Raw genomic sequence first — 19,194 nt, 5'->3', positions numbered from 1 at the left:
ATTTAAAAATGGGAAGTTGGAATTTTCATCTTCGCTTTCCTCATTTTGACTCATTTTTGTGCTTTATAACTGTCAATTTGTAGTTTTCAATGTGTTTTATTGGTTGATTCGAATTGTATAGACGTACTAGTTTGTTTGTTTTTGTATGTCTTTTTAATTCGTCGTTTTCCTTGTATTGATGACTGTGATGTGGTTTCTGAGTCAGAAAAATATAATGTATCATTAACTTGGTAGTTTTTATTTACAGAGTTTTTTAGTCTGTAAAGTTCTTCTAAATGACTTGTATCTGATTCGGAGACTGCGTTTCTTTGTTTTGAAAATCGTTTTCGTGTAATCTGTCTTTGTTTGCTTAGACTTTTTCTTGTGATTGTTTGTCGTTTTGTTTTTATGTATCCTATTGACTGTGTGTGTGGAGTGATTACGAGATCATATTTTTCGTTGTTTATATCACAATTGTGTTGTATGATCGTTTGTTTATTTCCTAAATTATCTAGTGACATAAGGTTTAGGATGACGGATGCAGTATTTGGGTTAGGGAGTTTTAATGCTTAAACTGTTAGTTCTTACGGTTTTTTTTCGAGTTAGCCCAACTTGGGTCGTATATTTCAGGGTTGGAGAGACACGTATATATCTGTTCCCGAGAATGATTGTTACTCTCTCGGGACTAGTCCAAGTTAAGGTGTTAACTTATTTACTCTTACTTAGGGGTACTGGTTGTGTTCAAGGGTTGGATAATAGTAAATCGATCCACAAGGTTCAGGTATAATTAAAACACAAGTTGTTCGTTAGCTACGATTTTAAACTTACTAAGTTTAAGATTTATCCTGGGTCAGGTAAGAAGGGGGTCAAGTGAAGGATGAATAACCGAAGTTCTTCACTTTTTATCCTAATTAGAATGGTTAGTGTGATTGAAAAATTTCTATTAGTCTTGGGTCTTGAGAAAAGGTTGGACGTTTGAGGTCGTTACACACTTTGCTAAAGATGTAGGGGAGAACAAAACTGTTCTATTTGATCCAAGGATAAGCCTTGATGATCAGAATATAAAGTTAATGAAATTGAATTTAATTTAAGTAGAAGTGAAATAAAGATCCAAGGAAAGTCTTGATGATCTATTAAGTTTAAAAGGTTTATTTTAAGTAAAAATAAGAAATCAGATAGGATAGGATAGGTTAGGCCTTTATGTTTTAAATGAAACTTTCATTTATAAAAAGTTTTATTTCATTAAATTTTGATGATGTTAGTGGGCTTATGATTTGCTGTTATGTTTTAGGTGATGAAGTTGAGATGAAGATAAGGTTTATATATTACTAACTAATTTTTATTTTTTATCTTCAATAAACATTTTTTCTAGATATCTTTTTAATTTTACTGCAGAATAAAGGAAACGACTAGGGATGTTTTTATCAGTCGTTATTGTACAATAATAGGTTTAGCGCCTGTAATTATCGGTGAAGATTTTTCTTCAAGATACTATGTTTGCAAATGAAAATCTAAATTCTTTGCTAATAAAACTCTAAAGATAAAAGTTTTTTATGGCTTTTGCCGTACGACCATGAAACTTATGGGTAAGTTTCGTTGTAGTCGTATATCGTCTCTTGTCCGAGGTTTTTTCCAATACGGGGTAGTTCTCGTATCGTTCGGAATGTTGGCTCTGATCTATTGAGTCGTAGAAACGTTTCAATTAAATTATTGTCGTTTAATATTTTTGAGAATGTTTTTTGTCTAAGTATTATCTAATTTTGGTTAGTTCTAAGCTATTTCATTCCTTAAGGTCTTATTCGAGACTTATGGTCGCACCAGATGAGTTGGGATGGATCTCTAACTCATAGAGTAATTTGAGATAAGGTACACTGTCTGCTCGTCACGCTAATTTATTTTCGGCCGGACAGATACGTGCAACTTCTTAGTCTAATACCGATCTTAATCTTACTCTTATATCTCTTAGTCTCAATAGATCTAGAGTATACTGGTTTTATTCGAGTCGGTCTCTTGGAAAAAGCAACTAAGTTGTAAGTTAAATTCAATATGCTCTGGTGCTGAAATTACAAGTATTTTCAGCACTTACAAATAAGTGGGTTGTTAGTTAGATGGAGCGTGATTGGTTAGTCTTTAATATTTTATAGGGATAAAATATCCAATTTTAACCCATAATAATATATAGTTTGGATCAGGTTCCAATCCGTTTTTGACTGACAACTTCTAAAAATTTCTACACCAAAATTGAAAATAGAACGTTCGGCAGAATAACACAGATGAAAAAACTTCCAGCCTGCAACCTTGTATCTAGCTTACGTGGTAAAAAGTTCGGTACAGTTATGTCTCTTTGTTTTCCGGCAGAGCGCACAATAATGAGTTGGTTGGTTTAAAAACAATGAATTTTCTAAGTGATTAAAAGAAAAATCTGATCTACTTAACAATTACCTCTCTCTATGATATCAAGAATTGCTACCCCTATAACTAACAGCAGTATATTAGCACTAGAGCGATGTATTTAAAATTTGAATTTTGCTTGGTAATGTTTGGTCAAAAAGTCGACTAACTTAACCTTCTTAACAATTGGTAATTGTTAAATAGATCCGAAAAATCTTTCCTTTTCGGGAAATCCACAGATTTGCGTCTGACCGCGGATGCAAAATTTTTATGAATGAATTGACTAGTTTTGATGTAGTAGGGCATCATCATAACATCGTAGTATCTCATTTGCATTCTTTAATACGCCAAACTATTAGCTTTGGTGCTGCAACTTTGACAGAAAGTGACAAAATTTTACGTATAAAAATGTTTTTTTTTGTATTCAGGCCAGTTTAACTGCTAGTAAACAAGACTGCTAGTGTTTAAGGGCCAAACCGTTTGTCATCCGGTTTGGATAGATAAACTTATTATCGTTGTTATTTCTTTAATTAATTTGGTTAACATATTTATTTATATATTGTTTGGTCAATTGACCTTGATACGGCTACATGCCGGCTAAAGTACATGGGCAAGTCGTATCAGACGATAATGTATGTTTCTGAACAAGAGCTGTTTTATTCAAATTCATATAAAGACTATGTTTATCAATCCTTTCGCATTCATTATACTCACGCTCATACGTTGAGGTATGACATGGCGCCAGCCAGCAGGATTCTCAAAAAACCCGCTGAATATCAACCCATTCTGGGAGAAAGCCTCAAGCGAGCCACCACTGGAATGGTCGAAGTGGGCAGCGATATTTGAGATGGCAGTATTTGCTAAAGACGGGATCGAAGGAAGAAATCTTCAAAGAAATAAAACTCCACTCGTTGAGCCCACAGAACCGATATATGAGGTCGAAATATACGGAGAAACAGACGCTCAGAGGAAAAATCGGGAGGTTCGCAATCGAGAAAAGAGAGTTGGTTGGGAAAACCACGTGGTGAAAGCACGAGAAAAGGGAGTCCTATGCAATTCGTTCCGATGGGATGAAGCAGACGCTAAAGTAAGAAATTAGGTTTTTTTTTGCCTGGGAGCCGAGAGCCAACGTCAAGTTCAGCAAAAACGCCCGGGTCTTCTGTTGCACGCGGTGACAACAAGAGAGCTGATTACGACGCTAGAAGACATATTCGTAACAACCAGAAATGTCGCGTTCGAAAGATACAACTTTATCTGCAGAAAACAGAAGAAAACGGAAAGTCTGGAACAATTTTACGCTGATTTGGTCGAGTTGGCTTCCAGAGCCGATTGCGGGGACATGGAGGACGAGTGGTTGCGAGACATGATTACGGCACGTATGCACAATGAAAAGATAGCTAAAGAGCTACTCGCACAAAAAAGGACCCCACAATATGCGTATGAGTATGCATTACGCAGAGAAAAGGGGATCGAACACCGCCGCACAATGAAAACGAATCCGTTTGGAAATCAGATAACAACAACAAAACAGGAACCAATACACTATATCAACACACGAGGACGAGGTAAATTTGCAAACAATCAGGTACCTCAAAGAGGCCGCGGAAATTTTCCAGGACGCGCATATCCTCGAGGCCAACAAAATGCACGAGGTCAGTCCCAACAACAAAGAAACCAATATTCTAACACTCAAAAGCAATGCTACAAATAAGGTAACCAGTTCGGACAAAACCACATATAATCAAGTCCCGCAAAGGATAAAATTTGTTCTAAATGCGCCAAACGGGGTCATTTTGCTGAAGTGTGTCGCTCAGGAAATGTTAATTATCTGGGAAACCGTAACAACGAAGAGGAACAAGATAAAACCGAATCAGAGTGTCAAGGAACCGAACTAGACCCAGTCGCTTTTGCTCATTTTACGCCAAAAAATGGTTGGGAGGAGTATCACTTCGATATTTTTTTAGTAATGGCAATATCAGAAGCATTTGAAATAAAGCACGCAACAAATTTGTCCGAGCAGGATTGAAATGGACACATCAATAAATTGAAGACAAAAACAGATGACTTATTTGAAATCGCTGACTCCGGGAGCCCAATGTTGTTTTTAAAAGAAAAAACCGGCCGGCGGTTACAAGAAAATGACAAATCTGTAATACTGAAACAAATTCCATCGGAAGAAACGACTCGGAACTTAGCATGCTACAACGGCGAAACAATTGTTCTAAAGGGAAAACTGATAGTGACAATCGAATCAGGAGGCTGGAAAATATGAGCTGCTCTATTCATCATCGTAGACAACCAAAAAAAAACATCATTGGCCAAAAACTCCTTCCACAAATTGAAATAAGATTAATACAGGAAAAGCCAAAACAAGGGAACGTACTGAATATACGTGAACAAGAACAATCAAACCCAGAAATCAAACAATGGGTAAAAGATAACTATCCACAACTATGGATTTGTGTTGGAAAGTCAAAAATCACGTAATGCGGACCAAATTCAATAAAGAATTTTTTCCGGTACAGCAGAAAGGACGCCGTGTTCCGGCGCACCTACAAGAACGAGTAGAAAAAGAACTGAACAAACTCATGGATCACAAAAACATTATAAAACTGGATAAAAAATCCGATCGACAATTCTTTTGTCCAATCGTGATTACATAAAAAAAAGACCAGACGTTGAAATTGGCGTTAGACTCAAAGAAGATAAATAAATTTATTCACAAGAATAAATATCGAATGCCTAACATCGATCTACTGTTAGACAACATAGCACAGGTAATTTAAACGAACAACAACCAGCAAACTCTATTCTCAACACTGGATTTGCGCTACGCGTATTCACAAATCCCGTTAGACAAACCAACTCGGGAACAATGCAACTTCAGTTTAATTGGTGGCAACGCTACAGGAACCTAGCAATTGCAAATCGGTTTTTCCGGCTTCACGGATATGGCGGCCGAACTTCAAAGGCCATCGATCTCATACTTACAAATTGCTCAAACACCTACTCATATTTAGACGACATTTTGATTGTGACCAAGGGGTCAATCGATATAGAGAAACAAAAACTACAAACGATTCTGGCAAAACTGGACGGTGAAATTTTCGCCATATCATTGGACAAATGTAGGTTTGTTTGTAGAGAAGTTGAGTGGCTACGGTACAGTATAAATAGCGAGGGCACTACATCTTTGATAAGAAAAACAGAGGCAATTGAGAAGCTCTCCCCTCCAAACATTAAAACATCTTAAAAAATACATAGGGTCTATACAACACCTCACCAGGTATATCCCAAACTTAGCACAAACAGCAGCAGCATTGAGGCCACTAATGAAAAACACGCTAAACAAAAAATCAATTAACTGGAAACCGAAACAAAATACATCATTTGAAAATCTGAATAAATTAGTATCTGAAATAACACAAAACAAACATTTTGATCAACATCTAGAAACACGTATAGTAACTGATGCTTTTACATCAGGATTAGGGGCGTCGCTCAAACAATATTCACTAGAAGGTTGGTTGCCAATTGTCTATGCTTCAAGATTTTTGAATTCCCTCAAGGAAAAGTATTCAGTCAACGAACTAGAATAATCGTTGTAGTGTGGGCAATTGAACACTACAAATGTCATCGGTACGGGAAACATTTCACTGTCATCGCAGACCACCAAACTTTAATCAGCGCTTTAGACGCAAGCGAAAGATCAAAAACCAGTCAAGGTAAATTAACCAGTTGGATTGATCGACTAATTGTATTTCATTTCGTTATCAAACACTTAGCGGGTAAAAAAATGGGGCTAATAGATTATATGTCACGAAATTGAAATGGATTGGCAATACTCCCAAGCGAGTATGATGAGGAATTTGCTGTTGCATCAGTTAATACATTCACAAATAACTTGGAGGTGATTGACAACCATATTCTTAATGAGATAGCCAATCAAAATATGGCACCGTGTCAGCTGATCAAAAAGCGCGCGGATTATAAAAGGACAACAATTAACACTTCAAAACTTAATTTGAATCCGTATTCTTTCAAAAATTCCGCAAGCGGTCAATTGCAAAAACAAAAACTAGATCAGTTTTTCTCAAATCTTTCTCCAAATCGGTCAGCTCTGACGCAAGAAAAAACCACGAGAAAAAATTACCAGTTTCTTTCAAAAAATCAAAAAACTTCGTCAAACTCATACAAAAACGAACAATTATGAATGGAAAACCGGATCTCAAATAATACAAAGGCGGATTCATTCCGGACGAACTGAAATAACTAAACCCACGTGGTCGAAAGGATGAAAAACAAATCGACCGGCAAGCGACATCAGACAGGGAGGAAAGCCTCTCCGATCCTCGGTAGCAAAAAAGACCACCAATGAAAGAGAGAGCAACAGCCAACACTTTGGCATTGACAACTACACAATTAAACGTCAAGGACGCCAGAGAAATAATCTCCTCAAGGCCACCACCAGTCAAAAAGTCCCCGACAATATCGTTTACCGAAGAAAATCCACAAGCAGCAAAACAGCGCATCCCCAAAATTAAGACAACAGTGACAATACAGACGGACAACGATAAAGTGTTGGTGGGAACCCAAACAGAACCTAGGGAGGAACGGCCCGAGACACAGGAGTTGTTCGTGAGTCGAATAAACTACGACATCGCAAGCCAGGAGGAATGTGCCTCAAATGAAGAACCGCCCACGATGTCAGGAAGACAACCCAAAGCCACACAAATGGAAGCTAGCCACCATGAAATCACAGAAGGGATAGTGGAAATTGTTAATCAGACAACAATGACGCAAGCAGAGGAGGACACACCGCTGTTCTGACGACGACTACGAAAGGTCCTGGGGGTCAAATTCATCGCCGCAGCTACCAAAAAGGACTGGAACCTCAAACCGCTCATCAATTTTGTGAAAAAGCGGGATTGGGAAGCGATAAAATCCGCCTACGGACAATATTGGTTTAATGTCCGCAACAGACTAAATGCGCGGAAGGAATGTCTGCTGATTGACGAATACATCGTTATACCATCACAGCTGCGCCAGACAATACTGGAAAGCTTACACTTGACACACTCAGGGTCGTCCGCAACGCTGGATTTTTGTCAAAACGTGTGGTTCCCACACATCCACCGATCAATCGGCCAGCTGGCGAAAAAATGCAAGGACTGTACAGAACAAGGTAAAAACCTCAAACCAACAACGGAAAAAATCATTCACTCCAAGTGGATTTGGTAGTAGAACCAAATGAAGAAGTACTATGGATTGGCAATACCCCCAAGCGAGTATGATGAGGAATTTGCTGTTGCATCAGTTAATACATTCATAAATAACTTGGAGGTGATTGACAACCATATTCTTAATGAGATAGCCAATCAAAATATGGCACCGTGTCAGCTGATCAAAAAGCGCGCGGATTATAAAAGGACAACAATTAACAATTCAAAAATTAATTTGAATCCGTATTCTTTCAAAAATTCCGCAAGCGGTCAATTGCAAAAACAAAAACTAGATCCGTTTTTCTCAAATCTTTCTCCAAATCGGTCAGCTCTGACGCAAGAAAAAACCACGAGAAAAAATTACCAGTTTCTTTCGAAAAATCAAAAAAAATCGTCCAACTCATACACAAACGAACGATTATGAATGGAAAACCGGATCTCAAATAATACAAAGGCGGATTCATTCCGGACGAACTGAAATCACTAAACCCACGTGGTCGAAAGGAAGAAAAACAAATCGACTGCCGTGCGACATCAGACAGGGAAGAAAGCCTCTCCGATCCTCGGTAGCAAAAAAGACCACCAATGAAAGAGAGAGCAACAGCCAACACTTCGGCATTGACAACTACACAATTAAACGTCAAGGACGCCAGAGAATTAATCTCCTCAAGGCCACCACCAGTCAAAAAATCCCCGACAATATCGTTTACCGAAAAAAATCCACAAGCAGCAAAACAGCGCATCCCCAAAATTAAGGCAACAGTGGCAATACAGACGGACAACGATAAAGTGTTGGTGGGAACCCAAACAGAACCTAGGGAGGAACGGCCCGAGACACAGGAGTTCGTGAGTCGAATAAACTACGACATCGCAAGCCAGGAGCAATGTGCCTCAAATGAAGATCCGCCCACAATGTCAGGAAGACAACCCAAAGCCACACAACTGGAAGCTAGCTACCATGAAATAACAGAAGGGATAGTGGCAATTGTTAATCAGACAACAAATACGAAAGCAGAGGAGGACACACCGCTGTTGCGACGACGACTGCAAAAGGTCCCGGGGTTCAAATTCATCGCCACAGTTACCAAAAAGGAATGGAATCTCAAACCGCTCATCAATTTTGTGAAAAATTGGGATTGGGAAGCGATAAAATCCGCCTACGGACAATATTGGTTTAAAGTCCGCAACAGACTACATGCGCGGAAGGACTGTCTGCTGATTGACGAACACATCGTTATACCATCACAGCTGCGCCAGACAATACTGGAAAGCCTACACTTGACACACTCAGGGTCGTCCGCAACGCTGGAGTAACCCACACATCCACCGATCAAATGTCCAGCTGGCGAAAAATTGCAAGGACTGTACAGAACAAGGTAAAAACCTCAAACCAACAACGGAAAAAATCATTCATTCCAATTGGATTCGGTAGTAGAACCAAATGAAGAAGTACAACTAGACTTTGTCGGGCCCCTTCCCGATGAATTAAATAAGGATGCTTACATACTCGTTGCAATAGACAAATGGTCAAAACTTCCGACAGTAAAGTTTGTTTCAAATACTACAGCAGATATCGTCATAAAATGCATGCAACGGTATATTTCGAATAACGGAGTACCGCGTCGGCTAAAATGTGATCAAACACAAACAATTGGAGCAAAAAAATTCCAACTTTTTTTCTAACACAAATCATACAAAGTTACTTTTTGCACCAGTCGGCGATCATAGAGCCATAGGGGTGGTAGAAAGAATGATACAAACATTAAAATGTCGTCTAGGAGTTATGAGAATAGATCCAACAAATAAACTATACAAATAAGCTTCGGACTTTGCTGAAATATTAAAAATTTTGCGCATAACACCACATGGTGTAACCAGAATTTCACCTTTTGAAGCACACATGGGCAGAAAACCAAATACTCCTCTGTCAAACTTGGCAAATACTAGTTCACCCACCAATCTGAACTGGGAAAATGCAAAACACGCATGTTTAGATCGAAAAAACTTCACGAAGCCGCCTCTGCCACCCGAAATCATGCACGAGTTGCAACATTGGCCGGAGGATGAAGTTTCGATCAACAAACGACAGCAACTACACCCACAACTGATTGGAGCAGGCAAGACATCAAAACAAACACCAGGTGCAAAACGCAAACGTAACATAGCAATAAATGTAGATAAAATAAACAATAGGTATAAAGGAATACAAACACCCACCGACAAAAACGTTAGCAAACGCTTAGAACAAATGGCAAGAAAGACGATCCGAGTGGCAAATAAAGTAAAAGATCCCAAAACTTTTCAAGAAAAATATAAAACAATCGACGGAATAATTTTAACATACACACCACATACAGCATAGGTACAGGCATTCTGGAAACACCATTCACCATCGGATCAAATATACCCATCGACGAAACCAAGCCTCAAATCGATCATTCAGGAAATGGGTTTCGCGGACAAATCACCAGAATATCAAGCGTGAATGAATTTTTCTGGAGACAATCAGCTCGAAAAATAAAGCAAAACATATGAAAGAAGTTATTCGACCTTATTTCGTCAGATGAAAGCCCGAACAAAACGGACATCCTATTTATCGAAACTAAGAAAAGCAGCAACAAAACGGACAACATCACAAACAAAGAGGCCACCCAAGAGGAACACGAAAAACCCGAAGACGATAACAACAATCAAGAAGTTGAGGAATCAATGAAATAGCAAACATTAGACAAGAGGGAGAAAATGCATACGAGTCCTCAAGAGACTATAAAACTCGAAAGTTTGAAACTTAAAATTTTTAGAGAAGAGGGAGTGTCATCCGGTACGTATGAATAAACTTATTATCGTTGTTATTTTTAAATTTGATTAAGATATTTATTTATATATTGTTTGGCCAGTTGACCTTGATACGGCTGCATGCCGACTAAAGTCCATGAGCAAGTCTCATACGATAATTTATGTTTCTGAACAACAGCTGTTTTGTTCAAATTCATATAAAGACTATGTTTATCAATCCGTTCGGATTCATTATACTGATGCTCATAAGTTGAGGTATGACACCGTTAATGCTCCGACATCCCCCAATAGCTATAAAAAATGTTTGCTTCAAAAAACGATCAATCAAACAAAAAAAAGGAAAATTGATTAATTGCTTTTTCATTTTGTCTTCTTGTGATTCTGCCACATGCACAAAAGAATCTCTTGTCGTTGACCCGTAAATAAGACATCAGGACAGTAAAACTACAACCGTTTTGATGGGTCTTTAAGACGACGCTACACGCAATTCTCCACATTGTAATTTTGAGAAACTTAAAACACTGAAATTCGAACTACGTGTGTTACATGTTTTAAATGCTCTTAATTGCCCGAGTATTGTCTTTTGGTCTTAATAGCCTGTCGTCCTATCTACCTAGCACTTCGCTTATGATCTCTGTCAGACCAATTTGCTGGTTTCAATCCGTAATTGAATGATTTATTTACCGCTTACGCGTCAATTATAACAAGCTGGACATATCAGCGATTTCCAAATTCCCATATGTTTGAAACAGCTCCATCTTTTTAACTCTAAACAACTCAACATCATACAATTTCACTCCCAATAATTTGTTGCCGGGGCAGTTTAACATTGCTACATTTTAAAAAATATTTCTTTGTGTTTTTAACACCGTTTTAAAACATTTCCAGCAATGTTTTAATCCAAAAGGCAATGTTTCAATCCTTTGAAAAATGTGGTCTGATTCTCCAGACATTTTCAGCCGAAGCAGACATTGAAAAAAGGTTTGAACCAAAATCAAAAGCTTAAAAGTTATTTTTTTTTCAGAACCATTCTCGAATTTTAATCTATAACCTGACCGCTTTGCCAGCTTTTTTTTTGAAGTGTTGGCACACAAACGCAAAGGTAAAGGGTTTGCCAGCCCCTAATCACAACCTAGGAACTCGAAAAAAGGGCAATTGTCCTGGGACTAAATTGCTAGTGCACGAGTCAAGTTCTTGTGCTTAATTAAGTTTCCGGCTTAATTAAGTTTCGAAACGTCTTTTTAAAAAAAAAGCTGAGAATAATTTTGGAAGGACTAAAATTTTTTCAAACGCAAGGGAAGGCAGCGTTTGGAGGGCCGTAGGTTTTCGTAGATCACTTACAGGCCCACTTCTTCGATTTTTCGCATTTAACTCTACAGAAGATGGAAAAAACAACCCGATAATTGTGCTTCGCGGAATGTTTTCTGGAAGGACTGAAGAGCAGCTTGCTCAAAAGCTAATTAAGATTTTTCAGGACAGCAGTTGGGTGCTAAATCAAATAGCGCATGCAAAAATCAATTGTAGGTTTTCCTCTGCTTTTCAGGGTCGCCGAACAAAATAATCGCTCGTAATTCGCTTCGCTGGGAACTCTTAGCTTTTCAGGGTCGCCGCACAAAATAATACGCTCGTGATCATTCGATCCACTGTCTTACCGGATAAAAATTTCAAAATTGAAATCTAGCTGCGCACATGTGCGCGCTGCAGTTCGGCTCAGTTTGCCTTTAGTTGGGAGGGCAAACTGATCGGCCAAATCATTTGTGACTGACAAAACCGCACTGACAACTGCGACAGCCGGGGTAAATCTCTCGCTGAGATCTTTTAAATGCTTGATGTCATGTATAACTAGGATGAACCAAGTTTTTCATCATGGTGCGTGCGTTAATTGCAGGATTAGTATTGATGTGAGAGAAGTTAGAATAAAGAGTTCATACAGCTTTAATTTTAGAAATGATATCACTTGATGTTGAAATTTTTGGCGTTAAATTGGAAAATAGGAGTTAAATTTCTGTGAATTTTATTTTTTTAGTAGTGAATTGAATAGATGTTAGAATTTACGGTGTTAAATTGTAATGTATTAAATTGTAGGACACCATTTGCAGCAAAAAATCCCAGATGAATTGTTTTTTGATAGTTGAGTTCATAACAACAATATCAAACTATTATTTTACATGGTAAAAGGTCGAGTTTTGACTTAGATGAAAACAAGCATAAATATTCCGTAACTTTTCTTTAAAAGCCAAATAATGAGCCAAGCATCATAGTCTTATTAACATGTTACCAGACTCGAATTTTATGAATTTTGGATCCACCGTACAATCCCCCAAATCGTACAAGCCCCTGCCGTTGATTTTGAATTTGAACTTGACATGGCATGTGGGAGAGCGCGCACCAATATTCGTGGATGAATGAAGAAAAAAGAACCAAAACAAAATTGTTTTCAATTTATTTCGAACAATTCATCAGTTTTTCATGAACTATTTCATCAGGGTGTTAAAAGGAAGTCAGAGAATTTAGGGATTCCGTCTGATAAAAACAATTCAGGGATTCCGTCTGTAACAAATAGCATTGGATCTATCAAAAAGGTGCTAGCCTGTCTATGCCTGTCTACGAATGATCTGTTTTTGCATTACCATTCATTACGTAATCTGAAGTGTTTTAAATTTTTCGAACTAACAGGAAATGATGTAGAGAACTTCTAACGTCTTCCATCGCACAGTGACGTCATCATCCGCCAGCAGTTTTTTCAAGCTCAAAATGATGCCTGAAAACAAAATTTAAAGTCGCGGTTCATATTTGCCAACTATAACCAATGTAACCGTGCGCAAGAAAACTGTTAAAATTAATTACAATTTTTACTATCGGCTCCAAAGAAACCACTTCAATTGCATATTCATGACTCTAAAAGCCCCGAAGTACTTGAAAGCTCCTCAGCGCGATAAGTTTCATAACAGCAACGATTCAATTAAAGGTTGGTAGTCATTAGCGCGGGAAAGAATACGAAGCTTATTATAAACATTTCAAAAATACTTGATAAAAACAGCAAATTTAATCAAATTTAACGATAACGCTGCTGGCCAATGTCTAAAATGTCTTCAATGCATCCGAAAATTAAAAAAAAACATGTTTGGCTTTGGATTCTGAGGCATTTGCTGCTTTCAATGACTATTATAATTTGCTACTGACCACACTGAATGGCGTGTTGGATGTGTTCTGGGTCTCTGAGATGGTCGCACAGTGCCATCAAAGCCCTCTGTCTAGTCAACAGATCACACTCCTCATTCAGCTCACTGTTCTAAAACAAACACCAATGCTCAATCGCTCTGCTGCTATGATCCATGCAGCTAAATGTCGAGAGTTTCTACCTCTCCTCAATCTTGCTGCCTATTTCTCTCAAAAAAAGTGCAAATAGTTAATTTAAAAATTATTCGAGAGAGGGAGAAATTTCATCCTGTTTTTGTTCAGAGGATGGGAACGAACTGGCCTAAGATGTGTTTTTTTTTATTCCTGCACCGAGTACCGCACTGATAAAACCTCCTATGCCATTGGTGATAGGAAACTTGAAGGAAGTTTTTTTTCTGAATTCATATTATATTGCGCGACTAGACCGTTACTTGCACTTGAATAGAATGTTAGTTGAATAGAACGTTACTTGCTGTATTTATGAAAAATGTTAAAAAAAAACATTCAAAGTTTAAAAAGTAGATATAATTGCGCTATTTTGTAGTGCCGCGATGAATTGGAATGCGTTCAAAAAAGCCATATTTTAAACTTAAGTTGTGTCACAATGAACAACCATTTTTGACGCAAACTTTGCACCAAACACCAAGCCAAGATTTTAGCCCACCAAATAAAATGCGCAGATCAACAGTAAAAAAGAAAATTGACATCACTTATATTTCTAAATACCAGCATGGATCCAGCATCTTAGTATTTAGAGTTCACTCACATATACCCAGACTAAGATTGGGTCAATAGTTATTTTTAGCCGTTTGCTTGGTCGTTTCTTTTTCATGAACCTGTGAATGTTTACTATTATTTAAAAAGAAATACTCCAAATTGGTTAAACACTTGATAAAAGACCCAGTTTATCCAAAGCATTAGTTTTAAAGCAATAAAACAGCAGAAAATTTGTTGTTCCGACTTTCGAAAAAAAAACAGAATAGTTATGCTCGGTATGGTTTTTTTTCTTCAGTCAATTTTCGCTGGAGATATTGACTTCTCGAGATATTTTACGTTCGATCTTTTTTGTAGAGTTCTGGGGATTTGAAAATTGCCAAATTGACCATGTCCTGGACTAAATTATGCGCGCTTTGAAGAATTCATTCATATTTGCTGAGAGCGTAACGCGAAGTTTTTATGCGTGGTGAATTATCCCGCACAACAAAATCGTTCCAAACTGAATTGAGGCTAGCTAATCGGATCGGTCGTGTTAATTTCATACCACTCAACATTTCACACTTCGACATTGTTCAAAATTTTAGATTTTCAATACTTTCTTTCGATGTGAAATAAAAGACAGTCCTATTATTCAGGGCTTTGCCCTGATATAAGAGCAGTCTTTTTGTAAATTTGCATGCGCTTAAAACATTTGAAGTATTCTGGTCCAAAAAAAATATTGAAAAATTTTTGCTTGGACCATACAAAACATTTATACAAAGTTTTGTTTTTAATGTCGGTATGAATCAACACGAAGCCAAATAAGAACCCTTTTATTGATATAATAAGGGGAAATTTGAGCTTCCTTTTTTGTAACAGATAGGGCACTACCTTTTTAGTACCAGTACAAGACTCGTTCCGAGATATTTTGAGAGTTTAAGATGACAACTCAAAACTGTATAGATTTTCAGATAACCAAAATTCAGTGGCCATTAAAACATAGTTTTCATATAATTGCGATGAGAAATTGAGAGAAATTTTTTTTATTTGATTTGATTGCTACGGAAGTTAAATTAATTGGATCGAATTCACCGCCAGTTTTAATCATTTTCCGAACTTTTTTACAGTCAAAGTCAAAATTTAATCGATTCAGAGCAAATTTAAAAAAAAATAAGAAGGAATTTGGAGCTAAATTTTGACTTTGAGTTCAATATATATGGGTGTGTGTGTGTGTGTGTGTGTGTTTGTGTGTGTGTGTGTTTGTGTGTGTGTTTGTGTGTGTGTGTGTGTGTTTGTGTGTGTGTGTGTGTGTGTGTGTGTGCGTGTATGTGTGTGTGTTTGTGTATGTACTTTTTGATAAGCTTCGGAATATTGATTGAAGGCGTTCCTTTTTTGTACCTACCAATCCACGAAAATAAGGAAAAAACATGGAGCAGGGTGTGTTTTCCACCTAAATTTGAATGCCTCAAGAAAAGTTTGAAAGGGATCAGATTGAAGAAAAATTTGAAGACCCACAATTTCAGTAGTGACGTAGTAGACTCTAAAAAACAAAAAAATGGCCCGTTTTTTCTTATTTTGAGACCAATTTTCAAGAAATTTGGTAACACTGACGACTCATCAATTTTTTCTACAGCCGATTCAAGTCAATTGAAAGATTAACCTTCCTATAGCTATAATTAACCTAATTTATTTGCCTTTTGTTGAGAAAAAAAGTTATCTAGTTTCCATTTTTAAGTTTCCTTTTCAATTTTTTTAAAAGTTTTTTTACTTTTTTAAAACATTCTGTGCTATTACTGGATGATCTTTTTTTTGCTATTTGTTAATTTCTGCTGTTTTGTATCGCAAGTCTTCATAAATTGCAAGGTATGGGTGGTCTATTGCATCCTATTTTAATTTAATTACAAGTTAAATGCTAAGGAACAACTATGTTGAACCAAGTTCTTGTGGGAAAATATGCGTGGGGAGGGCAAATTTGAACACCTGCTTCTGGTTCAATTTCAGTGATGAGCATAGAGTTATGAAAGTGTTTCTGGATCAATTTCAACGATGAGGACCTAGTTTAAGAAAAACGTTGTTCTGCATTATTGATGAAGAGGGTGAGGTTGATTTTTTTTTAAAAATCTCTTCTCCTCGAGAATATAATAGACCTGCATCTGGTTGAAACTATCTATTAAACTTTTGGAAAGGAAAGCGGTAAGCTCTGCTCTTGCAACAGATTTTTCTCTGATGAATTTCGCTTGAGATTAATTCATCCGAAAACAGGCAGAGTTAGGGAAAAACGGAAAGTTTTTATCTTTCCACAAACTATTTCGAGGGAAAACCGAACCGGGCAAAAATTTTTGGAACTGAATTATTGGTGAAAACAAGAACTGAGGCTTGACTTTTAAGGAATCTTTATTGTATTTATGACCACCATTTAACTTCAAATTATTTAATCCATAAGTTTAACAACCTTGTTTTATCACCCCGTAAAAGGCAATCCCGTAAGCAATTTACCCCGTTTTTAAACCGATACTTTGTTTCAAATTAAGTCTTGTAACAGTTATAGAACGCTCCGATTAAGTGTACTAACTGACGCGATAGATGTTATTTTCAATTCTTTCGATGCAATCAGTCTCTCAAAGAAAATTTGCTATTTGATTAGCTAGATAACTAATCCCTCATTCACGCGTTTAAAACAAAAATAACTTACCTGATGCTAATTGAAGGCATCAAAAAACATGTTTTCATTTTTTGTTTTTAAATCAATTTGCCTTAGTTACTGTCATACTATTGTACCATTCTATGAGCTATAAAGTTTGAAGCGTCTCACCAGTTTACCATATCTTCCAAAGACAAAGAAACACCAGTGTTATCATTTTAAATGTAAAAAAAAATTTACTACGAAATGAAACTGCTCAACATGTCAATCTTATACATGCCGAGCAACAACAATGGATAAAAAAATATATTGAAATGAGGAATGAACAAAAATCATGACATTTCTAGAGGAAAAAGAGATGCTCGACTAGTTTTGAATAACGTCAAGAGCTTAAGTTATCGAAGTACCTTAAAGGTTTCAGTCAATGCCGTAATTCAGCTCACAAGAGATGAAATTGCAACTCAAATAGCCGTATAAATTATAAACTTAAGGCGAACTACACAAGGCAATCGCAATAAGCGATACCAGGTTTTATCAGTCTCCCTATCAACTAAAAATACTCGAAAACTTGAAAGTGAACAAAAATATCACCAAAGAGTTTGCTAATTATTGACCATTTCTTAGAAGCTCTCAAAAAATAACCTCAAAAAATAGCCCGCTGAAAATAGACCAGAAAATTTTTGCCGGAAATCGATCAGGCCGCTATTCAGTAAGTTTTCTGAGAATGCCACTTGTTCTCTGATGTATTTTTTGAAATTTTACATTGAAAGAAACAAAATCTCTTTTTTGTTCTAACTATTTTAAAAATGGGGAGGAACTTTGCATTTAAGTGTTTTAATTTTTGTCTTGTGTTTTTCCCACGCAAAAATTAAGTACAAAAAATATTCCTCGGAACGGTTCAGGTGATATGTAATAGTAAAGTCCTTTAAATCGTGATTGAAGCGACCTTCAAAAAATTTTAAAAAACGGTTTTCGCAGTATTGAGAAAAACAGGTTAACCTTTTTTAGCCTTAATTGGGCGAATAAAGCGAGCAAACAAGGTGAAAATAGCTTATTTTAATATATCACAATAGCTTAATTTAATCCATGAAAATTTAGTTTTACTCGAGTGAAACTAGTTTTGGAGATTTTAGCGTGAATTTTGTATTTTTTTTGTTTCATAGTCATTTTTCTATAATTGGGATGTAGAAGAAAACTTGGGGTGTATAGCAAAAAAAAAGAAATTTAACACGGCTGCGTTGAATGCAACAACTACCCCTTTAGACGTTAAAAGATTTTTGATTATGCTTTCTTGTTCACCTACCCCTCACGCGTAAGGTCGAGCGCAAAGTGATACTTTTAGAGTTTAGTAACAAATTATGGAATCAATTAGCTGGCGTTGATTTGGATTTTTGAACCTTTTGCAATTTTTTAAGGATTCATATTTCTACAAGAAAGAGATAGCTTGTGAAATATTTGTTAGAATCAAAAGTACGTTTCATGGGCATGATACAAACAAGACTGCTCGCATATCAGGGCGAAGCCTTACTTGACGAAGTAATCAAAAAAAGTTTCTCAGTTTGAAATAATCAAAAAAATGTTTTTCATTTTATCCTCCTACACGCACTTTCTCCCCCACTTGTAAAACACAGGGGTGTATTAAGCGTCTCGTATGTTTTTAAAAAGACTACATTACTGACCTCCATACTATTTGGAAACGCATTAGTCAGCCGCTTACGAGTGTTGAAAAACTTTGGAAAATTTAGGCATTTTTTAAAGGAAGATGTTGGTAGAAAAAATACTTTTATTTGTTTTCTTTTCCCTTTTTAGCTGCAGATATATTGGATCAACCGTACAATCCCCTGTCCCTTTAATCAACTTAGGGGAGATATGGGATTTTCACAAGCTAACTTTGAGAATAGCCTAGACTCGTTCAAAATTAACCACCCGGGTTGACCCCAACAGACCAAAAATGCTAATCAAGCAATTCCATTAACTAATTCTATGAAAAAGACTAATCATACAAACTTCATACAATTTTTTAAATTGAAGTCATCGTATTTTTAAAAAATATTCTCTTGTTTTGGCATAAAATTCGATGTACCTTCATAAATAAAAACGGAAAATGCTAATCATACAATTTCAATATATGGAAATTCTATGACTAGCATTTTGACAGGTAGCATCGAATTTGCCCCAAATTGTTTTCAATCGCAAAACGAGTTTTTTATTCAAACAAACACTTTCTAGAAAAATTTTTGCATTAAAAAATTAGTTTTTTTTTGGTGTGCATAACAAAGTCCTAGATAT

General features: G+C 36.7%; 2 protein-coding genes across 2 annotated transcripts in view; one reads left to right on the top strand and one right to left on the bottom strand.

Annotated features, from left to right (window-relative positions):
• Positions 1–19,194, bottom strand: part of LOC134841108 (radial spoke head 14 homolog) — a 147,388-nt gene that overhangs the window by 81,421 nt on the left and 46,773 nt on the right. Inside the window, exons 2-3 of the mRNA XM_063856892.1 lie at positions 13,572–13,680; positions 13,063–13,149 (exon numbers count right to left, since the gene is read on the bottom strand). Of these exons, the coding sequence (XP_063712962.1) occupies positions 13,063–13,149; positions 13,572–13,680 (196 nt within the window). The remainder of the gene's footprint in view (positions 1–13,062; positions 13,150–13,571; positions 13,681–19,194) is intronic.
• LOC134841109 (uncharacterized) overlaps positions 1–19,194 on the top strand; it is a 111,004-nt gene that overhangs the window by 51,604 nt on the left and 40,206 nt on the right. The window lies entirely within an intron of this gene.

This window comes from Symsagittifera roscoffensis, chromosome 3, assembly GCF_963678635.1.
Source record: "Symsagittifera roscoffensis chromosome 3, txSymRosc1.1, whole genome shotgun sequence".
In the NCBI taxonomy this organism is placed as follows: Eukaryota; Metazoa; Xenacoelomorpha; order Acoela; family Convolutidae; genus Symsagittifera; species Symsagittifera roscoffensis.
The sequence above is the reverse complement of the archived record's forward strand: the minus strand, read 5'-3'. Positions and strand labels throughout refer to the sequence as shown.